This window comes from Dipodomys spectabilis, unplaced genomic scaffold (genome assembly GCF_019054845.1).
Source record: "Dipodomys spectabilis isolate Male_0828 unplaced genomic scaffold, ASM1905484v1 ptg000422l, whole genome shotgun sequence".
Classification (NCBI taxonomy): domain Eukaryota; kingdom Metazoa; phylum Chordata; class Mammalia; order Rodentia; family Heteromyidae; genus Dipodomys; species Dipodomys spectabilis.
Genome location: NW_024871099.1, coordinates 7,142,446 through 7,161,458, shown reverse-complemented (window position 1 = coordinate 7,161,458; position 19,013 = coordinate 7,142,446). Strand labels below are relative to the sequence as shown.

The window sequence follows — 19,013 nt, the reverse complement described above, 5'->3', positions numbered from 1 at the left end:
TGGTTGAACTCAGTGCCGGCCAGGCTGGGTGCAGGTGTGTGGGCAGAGGCTTGGGGATGAGTCAGTGGGGCTTATCTCTGAGGGGTAGAGGGGGACTTGGAACCATGATCCTCCTGTTTCAGCCTCCTGAGTGACTAGGAGTACAGGCCTGAGCTGCAGGCACTAGGCCTCAGGCTATATATTAAATCCTAAGAGAGCTTTTGGAGCTTGTGGCCACATCAGGTGGGAAGTGCGTGGCCTGAATTGTGAGACCCGCAGCATTTGTGGGGAGGAGGTGTGTGGGGGGGTGGTCTTTGTTGAGCTTGGCCCCAGCTATAGAAGAAGCTACTTGTTCTCAAAGTTGAAAGGGATCAGAGGTACTTTAGAACCTGCCCTTCTTATTTTCCTCATCCCAAGTCTGCTAATAATAGAAGTGGGGTGATTAACGTCGGGCTCCCTGCAATTGCCCACATGGCAGGAGCTGAGCCCCAGCCATGACTCACAGGTAGGGCTCAGGGAGTCCCTCCTCCTCCCACCTGTCTCCCCATGACTCAGGAAAGCCCCACCCCCCCACCCCCTGCAGGCGTGCCCAGGGCCACCAGTACAGTCTTCCTTTATTGGCTGTCCTTGTATAGTACAAATCTGCAAGTTTAGATACAAAAAAAAAAATCTGGAAATAAAAGATAGAAAAGTACCCGCCAGGCACTCCATCTCTTTGTTCTGGGACTCCCTCCCCTCCCCAGCGGGCACCCACATGAGGTAACTGAGTATCTCCTCTCCCCCTCCCCACCTCCTGGGCCCCCTACCTGGCCCCTGCCCCATGAGACCTCGGTCCCCCGGATGATAAAGAGCCCCGAGTGGTGAGGGAAGGCAGTAGGGGTGGGCACAGCATTGGCAGTGAACGCAGCGTGGGCACAGGGGAGCCCTTAGCTTGTGCTGTGTTTAGGTGGGGGAGAGGAGATAACCAGACTTGGGTGGGCCCAGGAGGGCCCCTAGGTGGGTAGCCCCTCCTCTATCCTGCCCGACACTGGCAAGTTGGAAGGGCAACAGGAGAAACTGGGAAATGTAGCTTGAACTGAAGGTGGGGGGGGTGGGGGAGGAAGGGGAGAAGGGCTGGGGCGGGGCATTGCCAGCTTCAGTCCAGCAGTGAAATAGTTCCCTTAGCCAGGCTGGGTCGGTCCCTGAATTCCATCCTGTCGCAACCTGGCCATCAAGATATTGGTTCTGTAGTGGTTTCTGAGGGGTGGTGGAGAGAAGGGCTTAGAGGGGGGCGCTGAGGGGCGCAGTCTTAGGGGAGGGAGGCTGGGTCCCCACTCCCAGGCATGGCACGTCTAGCGCATCAGGGTGGGCAGGGCAGCTGGGGCTACAGTTCAATCTCGAAGGTCTTCTGCAGGTCTCCCGAAAAGGGGTTGGGGGGCCTCTCGGTGGAAGGTTTGCCTTCTAACGCTGCCCACTGGGCCTCGAAGGGGTCCAACTCAGGGGCTGGGGCAGGGGCTGGCTCTGGAGGCCAGGGGGCTCCATTGGGGCGTGGCCGGGCCTGGCCCCCAGGGACACTGGGGGCGGCGGAGGGTGGGAAGGCCCCAGCTTTGCCAAGTAAGGTGGCGGGCTGAGGCTGGAGCTGGGCAGCTGAGCAGAAAGCGTTGGCCACCATCTGTGAGGGGGTAATGCCCACCACGGGCACCCGGGGCATGGGGGGGTAGCCTAGGCCGGGGTAGGCAGGTACAAATGGGGGAGGCTGCATGTGGGGGGGTGGCAGGAACACCGCCACCTGGGCGGGTGTGGTGTCGAAGGGCCCCACGGGGGCAGGGAAGGGCTGTAGGGCAGGGGGCACTGTGGGCACCGAGGTGGCTTGCTGCTGCTGCTGCTGCTGTTGCTGAGCTTTTGCCACCTGAGACACTTCCTCCAGCCATCGTTCAGCCTCTGATGGTGTCCGTTTGTGTCCAGGCTGGAAGGTAGCTGCAGGGGGCACTGCGGGCTCACCCCAGGCAGACGATCCTGGGAGAGCAGAGAAGGTGGGTGAAAGGGCATGGGGCAGTGCCAAGCTGGTAGTGTGGATGGCTGGGCATCAGGGGGCGGCTCTGGAGCTGCCTCACCTCTGATTCTAGCATTTTAAGACCCTAGGACTGCCAGGCGCTGGGGGCTCACGCCTGTTACCCTAGCTACTCAGGAGGCTGAGATCTGAGGACCATGGTTTGAAGCCACCCCAGGCAGAAAAGTCCCCATGAGACTCTTTACCTCCAATGAATCACTCAGAAAGCAGAAGTGGCACTGGCTCAAGTGGTAGAGCGCTAGCCTTGAGCACAAAGAGGCTCAAGGACAGCACCCAGGCCCTGAGTTCAAGCCCCACCACCACCAACAACAAAAAAAGATCGTAGGACTGCATAGATTTTTTTTTTTTTTGCCAGTCCTAAGATGATCTCATGGTTCTAAGGTGATCCCACGGTTCTAAAATGAACCATGATGCTATGATAATCCCAGGGTTCTAAGATAATCCTACGGTTCTAAAATGACTCATGAGGGGCTGGGAAGGTGGCTCAGTGCCTTGCATGCCTGAGGCCCTGGGTTCGATTCCTCAGCACCACATAAGCAAAAAAGAAAAAAAGCCGGAAGTGGCGCTGTGGCTCAAGTGGTAGAGCGCTAGCACTGAGCTGAAGAGCTGAGGAACAGCGCCCAGGCCCAGAGTTCAGGCCCCATGACTGGACGCCCCCCCCCCCCCAAAAAAAAAGTCTGTGACGAATTTCCTGCTTAGGCTGGCTTCGAACGTGAGCCACCAGCACCCAGCCATATTAAAAAATAAAATAAAATAAAATGACTCATGATCTAAGATGATCCCATAGTTCTAAGGTGCCCCATGGTTCTAAGATGATCCCAAGCTTCTAAGATAATCCCATAGTTCTAAAGTAATCCATGGTTCCAAGGTAACCCCACAGTTCCCAGGTGATCTCCTGGCTCTAGATAATTCTATGGCTCTAAGATGATCCCATGGCTCTAGGATGATCAATGGTTCTTACTCTAAGCCATCCAAAATTCCCAGGTTGTCCGTGGAGGCCGTAAATGGGGAAGGGGCTGTAGGAAGGTGCCCTGGAGGGTGTGTGCCCAGTGAGGGGCTGCTGTACCTGCTGTGGCAGGTGGTGGTCCTGATGGGGGGGCAGCAGCACTGGCAAAAGAAGAGCTGATCTGTGTGCACAGAGCATTGATGCTGTCACTGTCGCTGGCACCTGGCGGCTCCATCTCAGGCACTGGAAAAAGGTAAAGGCAGAGATCAGTGAACAGGTCCTTGGGGATCCGGGCTCTTTTCCTTCCCAAGAGCATATATGCTGCTTTTCTTCTTTCCCTTGTGCGAGGAAGACTTATTTCCTGGAGCACTGCTAATCATGATGTATTATGTCACCCAGCTCCCTCCTTCCTTCCTTCCTTCCTTCCTTTCCTCCCTCCCTCCCTCCCTCTCTTCCTCCCTCCCTCCCTTCCTTCCTCCCTCCTTCCCTCCCTCCCTTCTTTCCTTCCTCACTATGCAACCCAGACTGTTCTCAAACTCATGATTTTCCTGCTTTGGCCTCCTGAGTGCTGGGATTACAGGCATGCCATCCACTCCCAGCTCTTCATACCCTTCCTCCAATTCCTTATTCTCTGCAGACATTATCAATTGATCACGATATGTCCCACCCATCTAGCCTTTGCTCCCAGCAGACAGTGCTCATCAATCACACGGTGTGAACCATCTTCCTCTTTCCTTGCCCACATCGGTGCTCCCCCTGGGGCCGGGCTCACCTGTGCCCTTCACCTGGAAGTCAGTCCGGCGCTGCAGAGTGGATGGCAGCTCATTCAGCCGCAGGCTCAGCTGCCGTTTGAATGGAGAGTTCTTCTGGCTGAGAGCTGGAAACCCTCGAAAGGAACCCTGGCGGACCAGCTGCTCCAGAGGGGCATGGCGCCGGGGGATGGCGGCTGCCGTGGTGCCTGCCGCCACTGGGGTGCCTGCCTCCCCTTTCTCACCGGGGGATGTGGTGGCGGGGGTTGGGGACACATGTCCAGGCTGGGCAGGGCCAGGGGCCACAGCCGGAGCAGCCACTGCCTCTGCTAAAGACATGAGAGATGGTCAGGTGACATCTCACATCCTAAGTCTCCCAACCTCAGCCTCCTGCTGGCTGGGATTACAGGTGTGCACTACTGTACCCAGCTATTGGATGAGAAAAGGGTACCTTGAGTACCCTACACTGATCTCAAACCACAATCCTCCCCATCTCAGCCTCCCAAGTAGCCAGATTGCAGGTGTGAGTTAGTGGTGGCCAGCTTCCTCTCCCCTTTTTCATCATCCTTCTCGCCTCAATGATACCCCTGTGTTTCCTCTATCCTACACCTGGCTTGGCACAGCTGTATCCTTTTAGCTTTCTAGATTGTTCCAGTGCCTCAGACTGGGCTCCTGCATACTGAGACTATCTTCTGACTGCTGGGAAAGCCAGCTCTCCACACTCAGGCTGAAGAAGCAGGGGAAGGCTGGGAATGTGGCTTAGTGGTAGAGTGCTCGCCTCGCATGCATGAAGCCCTGGGTTCGATTCCTCAGCACCACATACACAGAAAAGGCCAGAAGTGGTGCTGTGGCTCAAGTAGTAGAGTGCTAGCCTTGAGCAAAAGAAGCTCAAGGACAGTACCCAGGCTCTGAGTTCAAGCCCCAGGACTGGGGAAAAAAAAAAAAAAAAGCAGGCTCACACCTGTAATCCCAGCTACTCAAGAGGCTGAGATCTGAGGTTGTGGTTTGAAGCCAGCCCTGGGCAGAAAGCTGTGAGACTCAATTCTAATTAACCATCAAAAAAGCTGAAAGTGGAGCTGTGGCTCAAGTGGTAGCGCGCTAGCCAGTGCCCAGGGCCCCTGAGTTCAAGCCCCAGGACTGGCACACATATACGCACTTCTCTAGCTACTCTTGAGGCCGTGAGGCTGATGGGTGAAGCCGTCCAGGCAGGCCAACAGGAGCCTCTAGTGCTGTTCCCAAGCAGGGTCCCGACTTCAGCAGCACCCCTCCCCTCTCCAGGCGGCACCCACCTTTCTTCTTGTCTGAGGCGTCGCGCTCGGCGGGCCGCCCGCCACCCGACAGGCGGAAGGAGCCCTCGCGGGCAAAGCTGGTGCGGCTGGGGTCGAAGGCGGCCGTCACGCCGCACTCCTTCTCCCTCCGCTGCTTCCGCTCCAGGCAGGCCGCGAACGCGCAGCCCACGGCGTGGCTCAGCCGCTCTCCCTGTACATGCACATGGGGGGGGAGGGGGGTCCGTCAGAGATGGCGCGGACCCAGCTCTGGGTGTGGGGCTCCCAAAAGCGTTCCTGCACCTCTCGGGGCCTGGGTGGTTCATCAGTACTGTAGGCCAGGGTGACAAGTGCAGCTCCTGGGGTGGGGTGTGGCTCTGCATTAGGGAGATGACCCAGCACGTGCAAAGGCCCTGGGCTCATCCCCAGCATGGGTATGTGTGTGTGTGTGTAATCATAGTCTCAGCTACTCCAGAGGCAGAGACAGGACTATGTCTTGAGCCAGGAGTTCAAGGCCAACCTGGGCAGAAAAACCAAGATCCTGGCTCAAAAGCAAACTCCAATGAACAGAACAACAAAATCTCCACCATAAATCAAATATCAGCTGGAGTGAAACATGCCAGACACAAATTCTAGGAGCTAGGCAAGTGGCTCGTGCCTATAATCCTAGCTATTCAGGAGGCTGAGATTTGAGGACTGAAGTTTGAGGCTAGACCAGGCAGGAAAGTCTGGGAGACTCCAATTAACCACCCAAAAGCTGGAAGTATAGCTGTGGCATAAGTGACAGAGTGCTAGCCATGAGTTTAAAAAAAAAAAAAAGCTCAGGGACAGTGTCCAGGACTTGAGTTCAAGCCCCAGGACTTGTGCTCACACGCATGCATGCACGCATGTCACACACACACACACACACACACACACACGCACACAAAGACTGGAAGACTTAATTTATGGTTAAGATGGCTGTATGTCCCGAAGTAATTTATAGATTTAACCAACTATCAGAACCCCCAATTGTACTCTTTGCCGAAATGAGCCAACACTAAGATTCATCTGGAGTTCCAAAGAAATCCAGAATAGCCCAAACAACTCTGAAAGAAAAAGAAAATACAGAAGGAGAATCATCACATTTGCTGATTTCAAAACTTAACTATGCAGCAACATTAATCAAAACAGCATGGCACTGGCTCAGGGACACGCATGCATGCACGCACACACACACACACACACACACAGCAGTGCAAACAGAGCTGAGAGCAAAGAAATCAGCCTCCACTCACAGCCTCCACTGTCCTCAATAAGGAGGTCCACAGGGCTCCACGGGGAAAGACACTCCTCAAAAATCAATACCTACATTCTTGGAGAGTTGGACTACTCCCCCCCCACACACACACTCCACACACAGAACGTAACCTAAAGCCCAGCCTGGTGACACAGGCCTGTAATCCCAGCACTCTGGAAGCTGAGGCAGGGGATTTCAAGTTCAAGGCTAACCTGGACTATATAGCAAGTTTCAGCCCAGCCTGAGATACACACTGAAATCTTATCTTAAAAAAATAACTCAAAGCCAGGCTCTGGTGGTTCATGTCTTTAATCCTACCTACTCAGGAGGCTGAAATCTGAGGATCACGGCCAGCCCAGGCAGCAAGTCTGTGAGACTCTTATCTCCAATGAACCACCAGAAAACTGGAAGTGGTGCTGTGACTCTAAATGATAGAGTGCTAGCCTTGAGCAAAGAGCTCAGGGACAGCGCCCAGGCCTGGAGTTCAAGCCCTACGATCAAGAAAAAAAAAACCCTCAAAGCCAGGTTCTGGTAACTCAAACATGTAATCCTAGCTACTCAGGAGGCTGGGATCTGGGGGTCATGGTTCAAAGCCAACCCAGCCCAGGCAGGAGAGTCTGTGGGATTCTTACTTCCAATTAACCAGCAAAAAGCTAGAATTACAAGTATGGCTCAAGTGATAGAGCTCAGCCATGATTAAAAAAAAAACAAACAAACATAAAAGCTGGGAAGGTGGCTCAGTGGTAGAGCGCTTGCCTTGCATGCATGAAGCCCTGGGTTTGATTCCTCAGCACTACATAAGCAGAAAAAGCCAGAAGCGGCATTGTGTCTCAAGTGATAGAGTGCTAGCCTTGAGCTGAAGAGCTGAGGGATAATGTGCAGGCCTGGAGTTCAGGGCCCATGACTGACAAAAAAAAAAAAAAAAAAGCTAAGCAAGAGGTTGAAGCTCTGAATTCAAGGCCCAGCACAAACACAACAAGCTAAACACAGTCAAATACCTCCCAAAGGTGAAAACAACCCAAATATCCATTAGTGGAGGGGCAGAATAGTATTAATAAATTGAAGAATCCACACAGTGGAGTATTACTTGGCTATAAAAAAAAGAATGCAGGGCTGAGAATGTGGCTTAGTGGTAGAGTGCTCGCCTCACATGCATGAAGCCCTGGGTTCAATTCCTCAGTACCACATACACAGAAAAGGCCAGAAGTGGTGCTGTGGCTCAAGTGGTAGAGTGCTAGCCTTGAGTAAAAGAAGCTCAGGGACAGTGCCTAGGCCCTGAGTTCAAGCCCCAGGAATGGCCAGAAAAAAAAATTCAGCTCTAACACCTAAGGGTAGGAAACATCATGGCTAGTGAAGGAAGGCAGACATACGATTCTGTCTCATTCACAACAGGCAGAAACCTGAAGAAGGCAGAGTAGCTGCTGGCCAGGGTTCGGGGTGGGGAGGGGACAGGGCAGGCAACTTCATGGGTATAGGGGCCTCCTTAGGGGGGTGGGAATGTTGTGGAATCAGAGAAATGACAGTTAGTTGTCATTTTGAATACACCAAAGGTCACTGCATTACACATATTTCTGTCTTAATTTGTGTCTTTCTGTGCACTTGCTGGTCCTGGGTCTTGAACTTAGGGCCTGGCTGGCTGTCCCTGTGGTGTTCTTTTGCTCAAGGATGGCACTCTTATCACTTGAGTCACAGTTCCACTTCTGGCCTTTCTGGTGGTTCACTGGAGATAAGAGTCTCATAGAGGGCTGGGAAGGTGGCTCAGTGGTAGAGCGCTTGCCTTGCATGCCTGAGGCCCTGGGTTCGATTCCTCAGCACCACATTAGCAAAAAAGCCGGAAGTGGCGCTATGGCTCAAGTGGTAGAGCGCTAGCCTTGAGCTGAAGAGCTGAGGGACAGCGCCCAGGCCCAGAGTTTAGGCCCCACGACCAGACCCTCTCCCCCCTCCCGCCCCCCCAAAAGAGTCTCATAGACTTTCCTGCCTGGGCTGGCTTCAAACGGTGATCCTCAGATCTCCGCCCCCTGTGTAAGCCATGTGTCCCCAGCATCTCTAATATTTTGTTGGTGGTATTTTCTTCAAGAGTCTTGAAGGAAGGTATGACATTGTCCAAAAAAAGAAATATACCCATTACCTGACTTATGCAATGGTAGCCCCTCTGTACATTACCTTAATAATTATAAAATTGTATATTTTTTAAGTCTTCTGGCTGGGTGCTGCTGACTTATGCCTGAAATCCTAACCGCTCAGGAGGCTGAGATCTGGGGATCCCAGTTTAAAGTCAGACTCAGTAGGAAAGTCTGTGAGACTCTTATCTCCAATTAACCACCAGAAAACCAGAAGTAGGGCTGTGATTCTAAATGATACAGCACTAGCCTTGAGCAAAAGAGCTCAGGGATAGTGCCCAGGCCCAAGACCCATGACTGACTGAAAAACAAAAACCATCCTTTGCTATTTATTTCTGTTTTGGTGGTACTGGAGTTCGAACTCAGGCACTCAACGCTTCCTAGGCATGCACTCTACCACTTTGGCTAGCCTGGGATTCATGATCTATCTTAGCCTCCCAAGTGCTGGGATTACAGGCATGCGCCACCAACCGCACTTGGCTAAAATAACTAATTTCGTGTGAAAGTCACTTAAAATGAACAAGGTTACATTTGAGGAATCCTAGGAATTCCACGAGTATTTTAACCCTGAAGCTCAGATTTGAGGAAGCAATTACCTACTGTTCCTCGGTCTTCCCGAGCTTTGATTCTCTCACAGTTTGGTTTGCTTCTCTTCCCTAAATATTTCCATCCACTGAGTCACTCTGGGCCTCGCAAGACCTTGCTGGGTGGGATTACAAGGAGCCCTCCTGTGAGCCCTGAGGAGCCCCCCTTCTCCCCACAGGGGGTCATGGCACTGGGCCCACGCAGCCGGGTGGCTAGACACCAAATCCACACCCCCTGCCATGCGCCAACAGATCTTCCAGAAATAGCCACAACAAATTTCTGGCCCACATGTGCTCTTCTAGAAGGTTCCACTCCCCCACCCCTGGTGGAGTCTTGGTCCTCTCCTGGAACAAACACAGTACCATGGTAGCCATGCTGGGTGATAGCCAGTCCAAAACCGCAATACAACTTTTTCTGGCCCCCCCTACCTTCTCCTCTTTTTTGGGGGGAATGGGGCTAGGGGAGGTGCTGGAGTTTGAACTTAGCACCTTTGCTTGCTAGGCAGGTGTTCTATCGCTTGAACCACACCCCCCTCCCCCCCCCCACCCCCCCACCCCCCACCCCCCCCCCACCCCCCCCCCCCCCCCGGTCCCTTTTACTTTCATTATTTTTCAGATCGGGTCTTGTACTTTTGCTCAGTCACCCTTGAACTGTAATCCTCCTATCTCTGGAGCAGCTGGGATTGTAGATGCGCACCGCCACATTTGGCACTTTCTTCCTTGAGACTTTCTTGAGCTTAAGTTCTCTAGAAGCTTCCACATTGGAAAGACGCCCTGGGGAGATCCTACCGCCACAGGAAGACATCTGGCCAGTCTCCTGACGTCATCAGCCCAGAGGCTAGCAATGGCAGGAGACATCCTGGAGCCAGAGCGGTGCTGCTGGCCTTCCCAAAAAGGCCGTGATTTCAATTTCAAACTACAAAATTTAGGGGTGCTTTGTGACCCAGCAATAGCAAACTGACTCCGCCCATGTGTACTCTGCTGAGTTCAGCGAAGAGCAGCTGTCCCAGGCGCCAGCATTCCCGTATCAACCCTTGCTAGCGCCATTTACAAGAGACTCAATCAATATAAATGTGGTTTCCACTCTCCTGTCAGTTCAAGTTACATGTGTAAGTGGGCAGATTGGGGGTACTGACTAATTTTGGGGGCTCAGAGTTATTAGGATTGGGCTCTCTCTCTTGCTCTCTCTCTGACACAAGGCCTTACTACATAGTCCTGGCTAGCCTCAAACCGAGTGTCCTCCAGCCTCAACTTCCTGATTGCGGAGATGACAGGTATGCACTCCCAAGCCCAGCATGCATTGGGAGACTGGGAAATAAGAAGGGAAAGGTGTGGGAAACACTTGAGTGGGGACAGCAGCAGGGTCTGCGGCGGACGGTTTGGATGATACTCACGGAGTCCTTGAGTGCCAGGAAGCAGTGGCAGATCCAGCGGCGAGTCGTGCCATCCCGGCAGATGTAGGAGAATGCCTTGTCCAGGTTGCGGTCAGGAGCGCAGAAGGAGACTTTCTCGATGGTTTGATCCACCAGCAGGTCCTAGAAGGAAGCACGCGCACAGCGTGAACCTTCTCTCCTGAGTGCTGGGATTACAGGCGTGTACCCTCATGCTCACCTGACTGTGGCCAGTGTTTAAACAGGTTTTACATACTTTCTCTCTACTGGAAGGATCTCTCACAACCCCCCCGTCCCCCCCCCCCTTTTTTTTTTTTTTTTTAAGAAGAGGCCACTGAAGCCCGGAAGGGGTGAATCTCCTGGCCAGGCTCCCCCCACCCTCCCGCCCCAGCTGGTGAGGGGGTGGCTGGGATCCGTGCTGAGGCGGCTGCTCCAGTTCGTGCTCTCACCCACTCTATACCAACTCACAAATAACTGCAGCCCTCATTTCTGAATTAGGACTGTGCAGCGAGCTGCAGCCTTGACAGGAACACATGGCACAGTCTACAAGAGCCCTGTGGGAGAGGAGGGTCGGGAAGGTCCCAGGGGGCATGGCCAGGTATCCTTGGCCTGATTGGAGCAGAGCGGGAGGAGGGGGCCTCCTACCTTGGTCTTGTCATCCACTACTCGGAGCCCATCGGCAGACACCCACAGGACCGACTTGACGGACTTCCGGCCCATCTGGGGGAGGGGGCAGGGTACAGAGGGGCCTGGTCAGGGCCGCCTGTGCCAGGCTGGCCTCACCTCCTCCCTGGCTCCAGAGGCCCCCCTCACTCACCGCCTTCAGCTTCTTCACAGCATCTTCACACACGTGCATGCCTCGGGACTCCTCCACCTCCACGTGGCCCAGGTACTTGAGTGGAGATGGGGACGGAGAGACAGGAAATATTAAGCACCTGGGAGCCTTTCCTGGGTTCACTACCCAGATGCCACACACCCGGCACCGTGCCAGGCCCATCAGAGACGGGAATGCGTTCATTCTGCACCACCTCAATGCAAGTTGAGGTGTGCAGTGCATTTCCCAGCCCAGATGTGCAGCTGAGGAAACACAGGTGTGGATTGAAGTGTTTTTTGTTTGGTGTTTTTGTGCTGCTCTGTCCTGGGGCCTTAACTGCTGCTTAACGATGGTGCTGGGTTTGCATCCTTGTGGCTGAGGGGACTGGTTGAAGGCTATACCAGGCTGCTCTGCCTCCTGGGACCACAGGTAGAAAGAGCCAGAGCCAGTGGGCAGGGGGGGGGGGAGGGGGGGGCCTCTCTGCCCTGGCAAGGACTGATGGGAGGTGGAATGGAGCTTGGCTGCCCAGAGCTGTAATTCAACAGCATATCCTCCACTGGCTGTCTTCCCTTCCTCCCTTTCCCTCACACTCAGGGGAAGGGAAAATTAGGCAGAAGAGCTAGCCTGAGTCCCCCAGCCATGAAAGGGCTGAACTCCACAGCAAGGCCCTCAATCCTGCTGTCTTCCCATGGGAAAAGCACAACAAAGTATGTTGTACAGAGTTCTGGCTGTCTTAAAGCAAAACCCTTAAACCCTTAACAGTCGAGGGCTTTGCGAATGCTACTAATATTTTCCAGCATGATCTTCCAGTGGGGTTCTTTGTGAGTCCCCAGGGAATTGGGTAGCCTCTCCCCCAACCACCCTCCAGGTGCTATTTTCCTGGTACAAATTAACTTGTCCTGGGTTTTATGTCAACTCCAACAGGCTCCATAGCTTTTTTTTTGTCAGTCATGGGCCTTGAACTCTGGGCCCCCAAGCTCTTTAGCTCAAGGCTAGCACTCTACCACTTGAGCCACAGCGCCACTTCCAGTTGTTTGGTAGTTCATTGGAGATAAGAGTCTCATGGACTTTCTTTTTTTTTTCTTTTTTTTTTGGTCCAGTCGTGGGCCTGAACTCTGGGCCTGGGCGCTGTCCCTCAGCTCTTCAGCTCAAGGCTAGCTTTCTACCACTTGAGTCACAGCGCCACTTCTGGCTTTTTTCTTTTTGCTTACGTGGTGCTGAGGAATCGAACACAGGGCCTCAAGCATGCAAGGCAAGCGCTCTACCAGGCCATAGCTTTTTAAGAACAGAAAGCCTCTGCTCACAGCACCAGGCCTGGTATGGAGACTGGCAGGACCCAGCAGGTGGCTCCGCCCACTTCTGCACGCCCGCCCCCCCCTTCCCCCCTCACCGCCTTATGTCTCTCCTACCACTGCCTGCCCCACCTATCAGGGCCCTCTCATGGCCTCACGCCCCGCCTATCACTTGATGCCCCACCCACCACGCACATCCTATCATATCACACCACTCCCAGGGCTGTATGCCCCTCCCACCACCACCCATTTCTCCCCCCATCACAACAGGCCCTGCCCACCACCACGTGCCCCGCCCCCACTACCTTATACCATTCCTATTACCACTTGTCTTGTTCATCATGCTCCTCCCATCGCCTTATGCCCCGCCCACCACATCACATCTGGCCCAGTCACATGCCCCACCCACCTCGCCCACCGCCTTATGCCCCGCCCACTCACCCTGACCGGGAAGCTGCAGGTGCCCTTGCGCACAGCGTCTTCGTCCGCCTGCCACTGGTGCGGGCGCGATGCTTCGGGCACGTAGGCTGGTTTCCTCCGCCGCAGGCTCTGCCGTAACTTGTTCATGGTGCCCGCCCCGTCTAGTGACACAGGACAGCAGAGTGGGGCAAGGGCGGGGGTCAGTTGACATGGAAGTGGGGTTTCAGGGTCGGGGGGGGTCACAGTCCAGGAAAGGGACACGGGGGAGGGCCGGGGAGCTGGAGTGTGGCACCCAAGGGGCTCAGAAACAAGGGACGAAGGAATAGGACAGTTTGGGGTAGGGGTCATGATTCACGGCTTTAGGGGTTTGGAAGCTGGGATTTGAGTACAAAAAGCCTGAAGATCCAAAGGATGGGAAGGAAGTCAGACACTGGACAACACTAGGATCAGAGGGCATATAGGGGTCAGGGGTTACACAGTCAGAGGCTTTAGAAGTATTTGGGTTGAAGGTGCGCTGTTGAAAAGGCCCAGGAGTTGGAAGTTGAACTGGGTCAGGGGCACGGGATTCTGGTGTGGGATTCAGGGGCGTAGAAGGGCTGTGCTTGTGATGTCAGAGGTAAGGGTGTATATATGTGTGCGTTTATACCGGTACCAGGGCTTGAATTTAGGGCCTTGAGCTCTCGCTTGGCTTTTTCTCTCACAGGTGGTGCCCACTATTTGAGCTATGCTCCCAGTCTGCCTTTTTGCTCATTGAGAGATAGGAATCTTGCAGACTTTTCTGCCCAAGATGGCTTTGAACTGAGATCTTTAGATCTCAGCCTCCTGAGTGGTTAGGATTACATATGTGAGACATTGGTGCCCAGGTTTTTTGTTTTTGACAGGGTCTCACTGTGTAGCCCAGGCTGACCTGAATTTGCCACCCTCTTGCTTCAGCCTCCTGAGTACTAGATTACAGGTGTATGGTACCAACCTGGCTTGTGCATTGTTGAGTGTGTATCTCATGAGTGCCTGTGGTTCCTGGGGAATATGTATACAGTCCAATCATGTGAACCCATGTGCCTGTTTAGCAATATGAAGAAATAGTTACTTGGCACATCTTCAAGTATGCCTGTCACTCATCGGTAAGTATGCATGGAGCTGAAACAATCATCTGTGTGTGTGTGTGTGTGTATGACTAAGTCTATGGCTGTGTAAAGAATGTATGAATCTGTAATGGTGTGATCCTGTACACAATCACTGAGAGTGTGATTTTGGTGTGTATCTGTGAACTCAGGGCCTTTGATGGCCCATGCACCTACCCAGCCTCTGTTGGACCCCAACAGGTCACTCACCCGACTCCGTCCTGAAGGTCTCAGGAGGCCCCGGGGCCCCACAAGGGGCTGGGGGCAAATGCTGTTCAGGCCTCCTGGGTCCGCCCTGCCCAAAGGAGGGAGGAGAAAGTGAGAAGTTTGTTTGGGATGGGGTTGAGTTCCCCTACTTCATCCCCTTTGGACTTTAGCCAACCCCCTCCCTCTCAGGCTCCCTGGTGAGAACCCTGGTTGCCATAGCAACTGTTACCAGGGAGACCAGCCACCTGGTTCTACAGGCCTAGGAACTAGTAGGTGTACTGAGGTGTGGGGGGTATTGTTAGGGATGCGCTGGCCTCAGGAGGCCCTAGGTCCTTGAGGGAATGATATGGATTTGTCATGACACATGCACAAGGCTACAGGTTAACATATATTTACATATATGAAGCCACCTCAGGGCTACAGTTGTCCGGCACACCCAGTCACAACTCTGCATGCTTAGTTACACACAGATACCATCACAGCCACACAACACACTTCAGGTTACACTTCAGAGCCACAGAAACAGTCCTACAGTTGCCAGGAGGAAGATACATAGCTCTATTCAGGGCATTTGGGCCACATCTACAGAGATTGTCCCAACCTCACTAGCTTGGTCACACTAGCAAGTGGTCTTTGTTCACTCCCATTTTCTCAGCCACACACACACAGAGCAGGGCCCAAGCATAGCCACAAGGACGACACATGTCCAACCACACCCAGCAACAGTTGTGTTTCCTCAGGCACCCGCCCAGGAAACCCACATCCCAGGCCCCCAGACAGAATTCTATCCAATCAGAGTTCACCCATCAGGTTATCCACTAGGAACCAGACACGCAATGACATGATCACAGCTGTACACACTTGTCCCACACAGCTCCATGGCCACACAATAACATCTGGATGCCTGACAGACAGGTGTTTGGTTTCATAAAACTCTCTCACACACACACAGCCATCCAACCCAACCCTGGGCAGTCACACCAGCATACTTTTTTTTTTTTTGGTCAGTCATAGGGATTGAACTCAGGACGTGGGTTCTGTCCCTAAGCTTTTCTGCTCAAGGCTAGCACTCTATCACTTGAGCCACAATGCCATTTCCAGTTTGGAGGTGGTTAATTGGAGATAAGAGTCTCATGGAGCCGGGCACCTGTGGCTCACACCTGTAATCCTAGCTACTCAGGAGGCTGAGATCTGAGGATTTCGGTTCAAAGCCAGCCCAGGCAAGAAAGTCTGTGAAACTCTTATCTCCAATAAACCACCAGAAAACCGGAAGTGGTGCTGTGGCTCAAGTGGTAGAGGGCTAGCCTTGAGCTGAAGAGCTGAGGGACAGCACTCAGGCCCAGAGTTCAAGCCCCACGACTGACAAAAAAAAAAAAAAAAGGAGTCTAATGGAGGGGCTGAGAAGGTGGCTCAGTGGTAGAGTGCTTGCCTTGCATGCATAAGGCCCTGGGTTCGATTTCTCAACACCACATAAGCAGAAAAAGCTGGAAGTGGCACTGTGGCTCAAGTGGTAGAGAGCTAGTCTTGAGATGAAGAGCTGAGGGACAGTGCCCAGGCCCAGAGTTCAGGCCCCATGACCAACCAAAAAAAGCTTAATGGACTTCCTGCCGGGCTGGCTGCGAACTTAGATCTCAGCTTCCTAGGATCATAGGCATGAGCCACTAGCACCTGGCCACCAGCACACCTTTTATGAGACAGAAAAACTTAGCTAAGTGCTCACATTTGGTCTCACTATCATTCACATGACAAATCACTCTTACATGACACTTCTTTCTACACACAAGCCACGTGCTGCAGTACTAATGGCCATAACCTATCATTACAGAGACAGGCAGCTACATGAAAGACACAGCATACACCCAGACACAAACATCCCCAAGAAAGGCCATTCTCACATAACCAACACATTCCAGGAAGGGTCCTGTGCACATACACACACAGCATCAGTGTCCACAATACCCAGACTTCTGCCATGGTCAGTGTGCCTACAATGTTCTCCTAGGTTACCCTCTTACACAGAGACACAGCCTCTTCAGGTAATGCACAAGTCATGTGTCATTACAGCTTCACATGGACAGGTGGGAAGTCACAGCCCCACCTACACACTTAATAGAGCCATTAGCACACAGCTCAATTGCCCATAACACAAGTACACAGTTGGGTGTGTGTACAGAAGAAACTATGTAGATCCGGGCACTGGTGACTCATGCCTGTAATCCTAGCTACTCAAGAGGTTGAGATCTGAGGATGGTGGTTTCAAAGCCAGACTGTACAGGAAAGTCTGTGAGACTCTTACCTCCAATTAACCACCAGAAAACCGGAAGTAACCTTGTGGTTCAAAGTAGTAGAGTGCTTGCCTTGAGCAAAAGAACTCAGCGACAGCCTCCAGGCCCCAATTTCAAGCCCTATAACCAACTGAAAACAAAAACAAAAACAAAAAAGGGTGCTGGTGGCTCATACCTGCAATCCTAGCTACTCAGGAGGCTGAGATCTGAGGATCATGGCTCAAAGCCAGCCTGGGGAGGAAAGTCGGTGAGACTCTTATCTCCAATAAACCACCAGAAAACTGAAAGTGGCGCTGTGGCTCAAGTGGTAGAGCTCTCGCCTTGAGCTGAAGAGGTGAGGGACAGCGCCCAGGCCCAGAGTTCAGGCCCCACGACCAACAAGAAAAAAAAAAAAGAGCGAAAAGAAAAGGAAAAGGAAGAGAAAGAGGAGGAGGAAAAGGAGGAAGAGGAAGAGAAGGAGGAAGAGAGGAGGAACAGGAGGAAGAGGAAGGCGAAAGAGAAGAAACGAGGTAGGCCATGCGTAGCATTTGTAACTTGTTTTACACGGTCCTAGACAGAGTTATTTGCAGTGTCATGGGCAGTCACCATCTCACCAAATCTCAGAGACTCAAACTCAGGTAATCCAGCACATGTATGAGCATGCTCACATACACACAGAGCTACATTTTGCAGACATGCACATTCCCACAGATCAGGACACACACACACACACACACAGCCATTCAGGTTACACCAGGACATAGCCGTTCGCATACCCCAAACACACACCCCAAGTCCCTGAGCCAGCTCACAAACAACATCAGAGCTTGAGCCATACTTGATTAAATAAATACATAACCCAAATCACACATAGGAGACTGTAAGTACACACGCAGCTACAAGCAGAGTCATTTACACACACACAGCCTCCATCACATAGGCACGATGTGACTTCGGATATGATGGCAGCTACACACCCAGACTTACACAGACAAGAGTGTGTCACATACACAGAAATACAACATTTTCAAGTCACCAGGAGAGTCACACATGAAACAAGGCCTCACAGACAGAACTCCACTGAACACACACAATCACCCACATCATTGTTGCACACCAAGGCACACAAAACACAGGGCCACAAGACACGACCACACAACCACAACCATGCTCTCACCCAAACAGAGACTCACAAGTAGAGGGTTCTGTACAGGGAGCAGCTGTCATTCACAAATACTAGGATCACCACAAACACCCTCTACCACCACCACAACATGCACACATACGAAGCAGGATTCCTCACAGTCACCAGCTTTAGTACACACACACACACACATATACACAAACATGGGGTCACACTCCTAGTCACATATGTCCCCATCCCTTGTTCCCTGCCCCCCCCCCTTCAGGTACCATATACAAAGCTGCTGGTCACTGAAGCAGCTCTGCATGGGGTCTCTGGGGAGTGGCCCCCAGCCCAGCCTGTATCCTGGAGCCTGGGAGGCTAGGTCTGGGAGGAGGGGGGCGGCTGTGTACCGTCTGTGGGTGGGGCCTTTCGGACAGCTGGGCAGCCCTAGGGACAAAGAGGGTGGCCTAGGAGACCTGTGCCCTGAGACCCTTGACCAAGTGTGGGGGTGGGGGTTGACTGAAATGCTCTGTGTTTGACTCCAGTGGGGATGGAATGAGGTGGAGTTCCAGGCACGGCGGGAGGGGGGGGCACCTTGTTTTGAGGAGGGGATGTGCCTGGGACCCGCCCAAGGACTAGGGTAGGGGTGGGAAGACTGTTCTGGGTGCCTCCTTCTAAGGCCTGGGGGAAGACTGCTTGGAATCTGACATGCCTCCCAACCCCCATCCTCGGCTTGGTGGTTAAGTGGTACCCAGGCCCCCCACCCCAAGACCTTGTCTTTGAGGTTTGTGCTCACATTCCCCCTCAGGCTAGAAAAGATGAGGATTGTCTGGAATCGCTTCAGAGGCCATGGTTTTGATATTGGGGGGGGGGTTGTGTCCCAGACCCTATCCCCAAAACCTTGCTTAGGGAGTTGTCCCTAGAATTTCTGGACCTCTGTCCTCGGTCGGGGGGGGGGGGTCTCCTATGTCTAAGATCCCTATTTCCAGGGTCTTGGCCCGTGCCGGAACCGACTCCCCCCTACCTCGTCTCCCCGTTTTTGGCTGGGGGGGAGCCTGTTCCTGGGTCCCCAGCCAGGACCCCCCTCTCCAGTGTTGGCATCTCCCCTCCATCCGGGCGCCGCGGCCGCCTCCCACCCTCCGCCACATCAGCGACACCGCCCCCGACCCGAGCCCCCCTCCCTCCCTCCCACCCTTCTCACGCTGGCCGCCGCGCTGCGGGACATCCAGGGCCCCGGCGCCCCCGCCTCCCGCGGCCCCGGCTGGGCCTGGCTTCCCGAGTGGCTGCGGCTGCTGTGGCGGCGGCGGCTCGGTGTGACGCGGACCGGGCCCGGGGCCGGAGGCTGGTGCGGGATGCACGCGCGCGAGCCAGCTCGGCTCCCCGGAGGGTTCCGCTGCGGGGGCGGG

General features: G+C 53.6%; 1 protein-coding gene across 2 annotated transcripts; it reads right to left on the bottom strand.

Moving 5' to 3' along the window:
* Positions 1–785: 785 nt before the first annotated feature.
* Positions 786–19,010, bottom strand: Numbl (NUMB like endocytic adaptor protein). Of its 2 annotated transcripts, none has more exons than XM_042667960.1 (10): positions 18,809–19,010; positions 14,221–14,305; positions 12,911–13,050; positions 11,181–11,255; positions 11,009–11,083; positions 10,367–10,507; positions 5,014–5,203; positions 3,748–4,053; positions 3,096–3,218; positions 786–1,974 (listed from the first exon to the last, which is right to left on the bottom strand). In XM_042667960.1, exons 1-10 carry the CDS (start codon positions 18,830–18,832, stop codon positions 1,343–1,345), a joined length of 1,791 nt encoding a protein of 596 aa, XP_042523894.1. In that variant the 5' UTR covers positions 18,833–19,010; the 3' UTR covers positions 786–1,342. The 2 variants fall into 2 exon arrangements, with proteins under 2 accessions (XP_042523894.1, XP_042523895.1); XM_042667961.1 differs by having other exon boundaries at positions 3,748–4,050; positions 18,809–18,877.
* Positions 19,011–19,013: the final 3 nt, after the last annotated feature.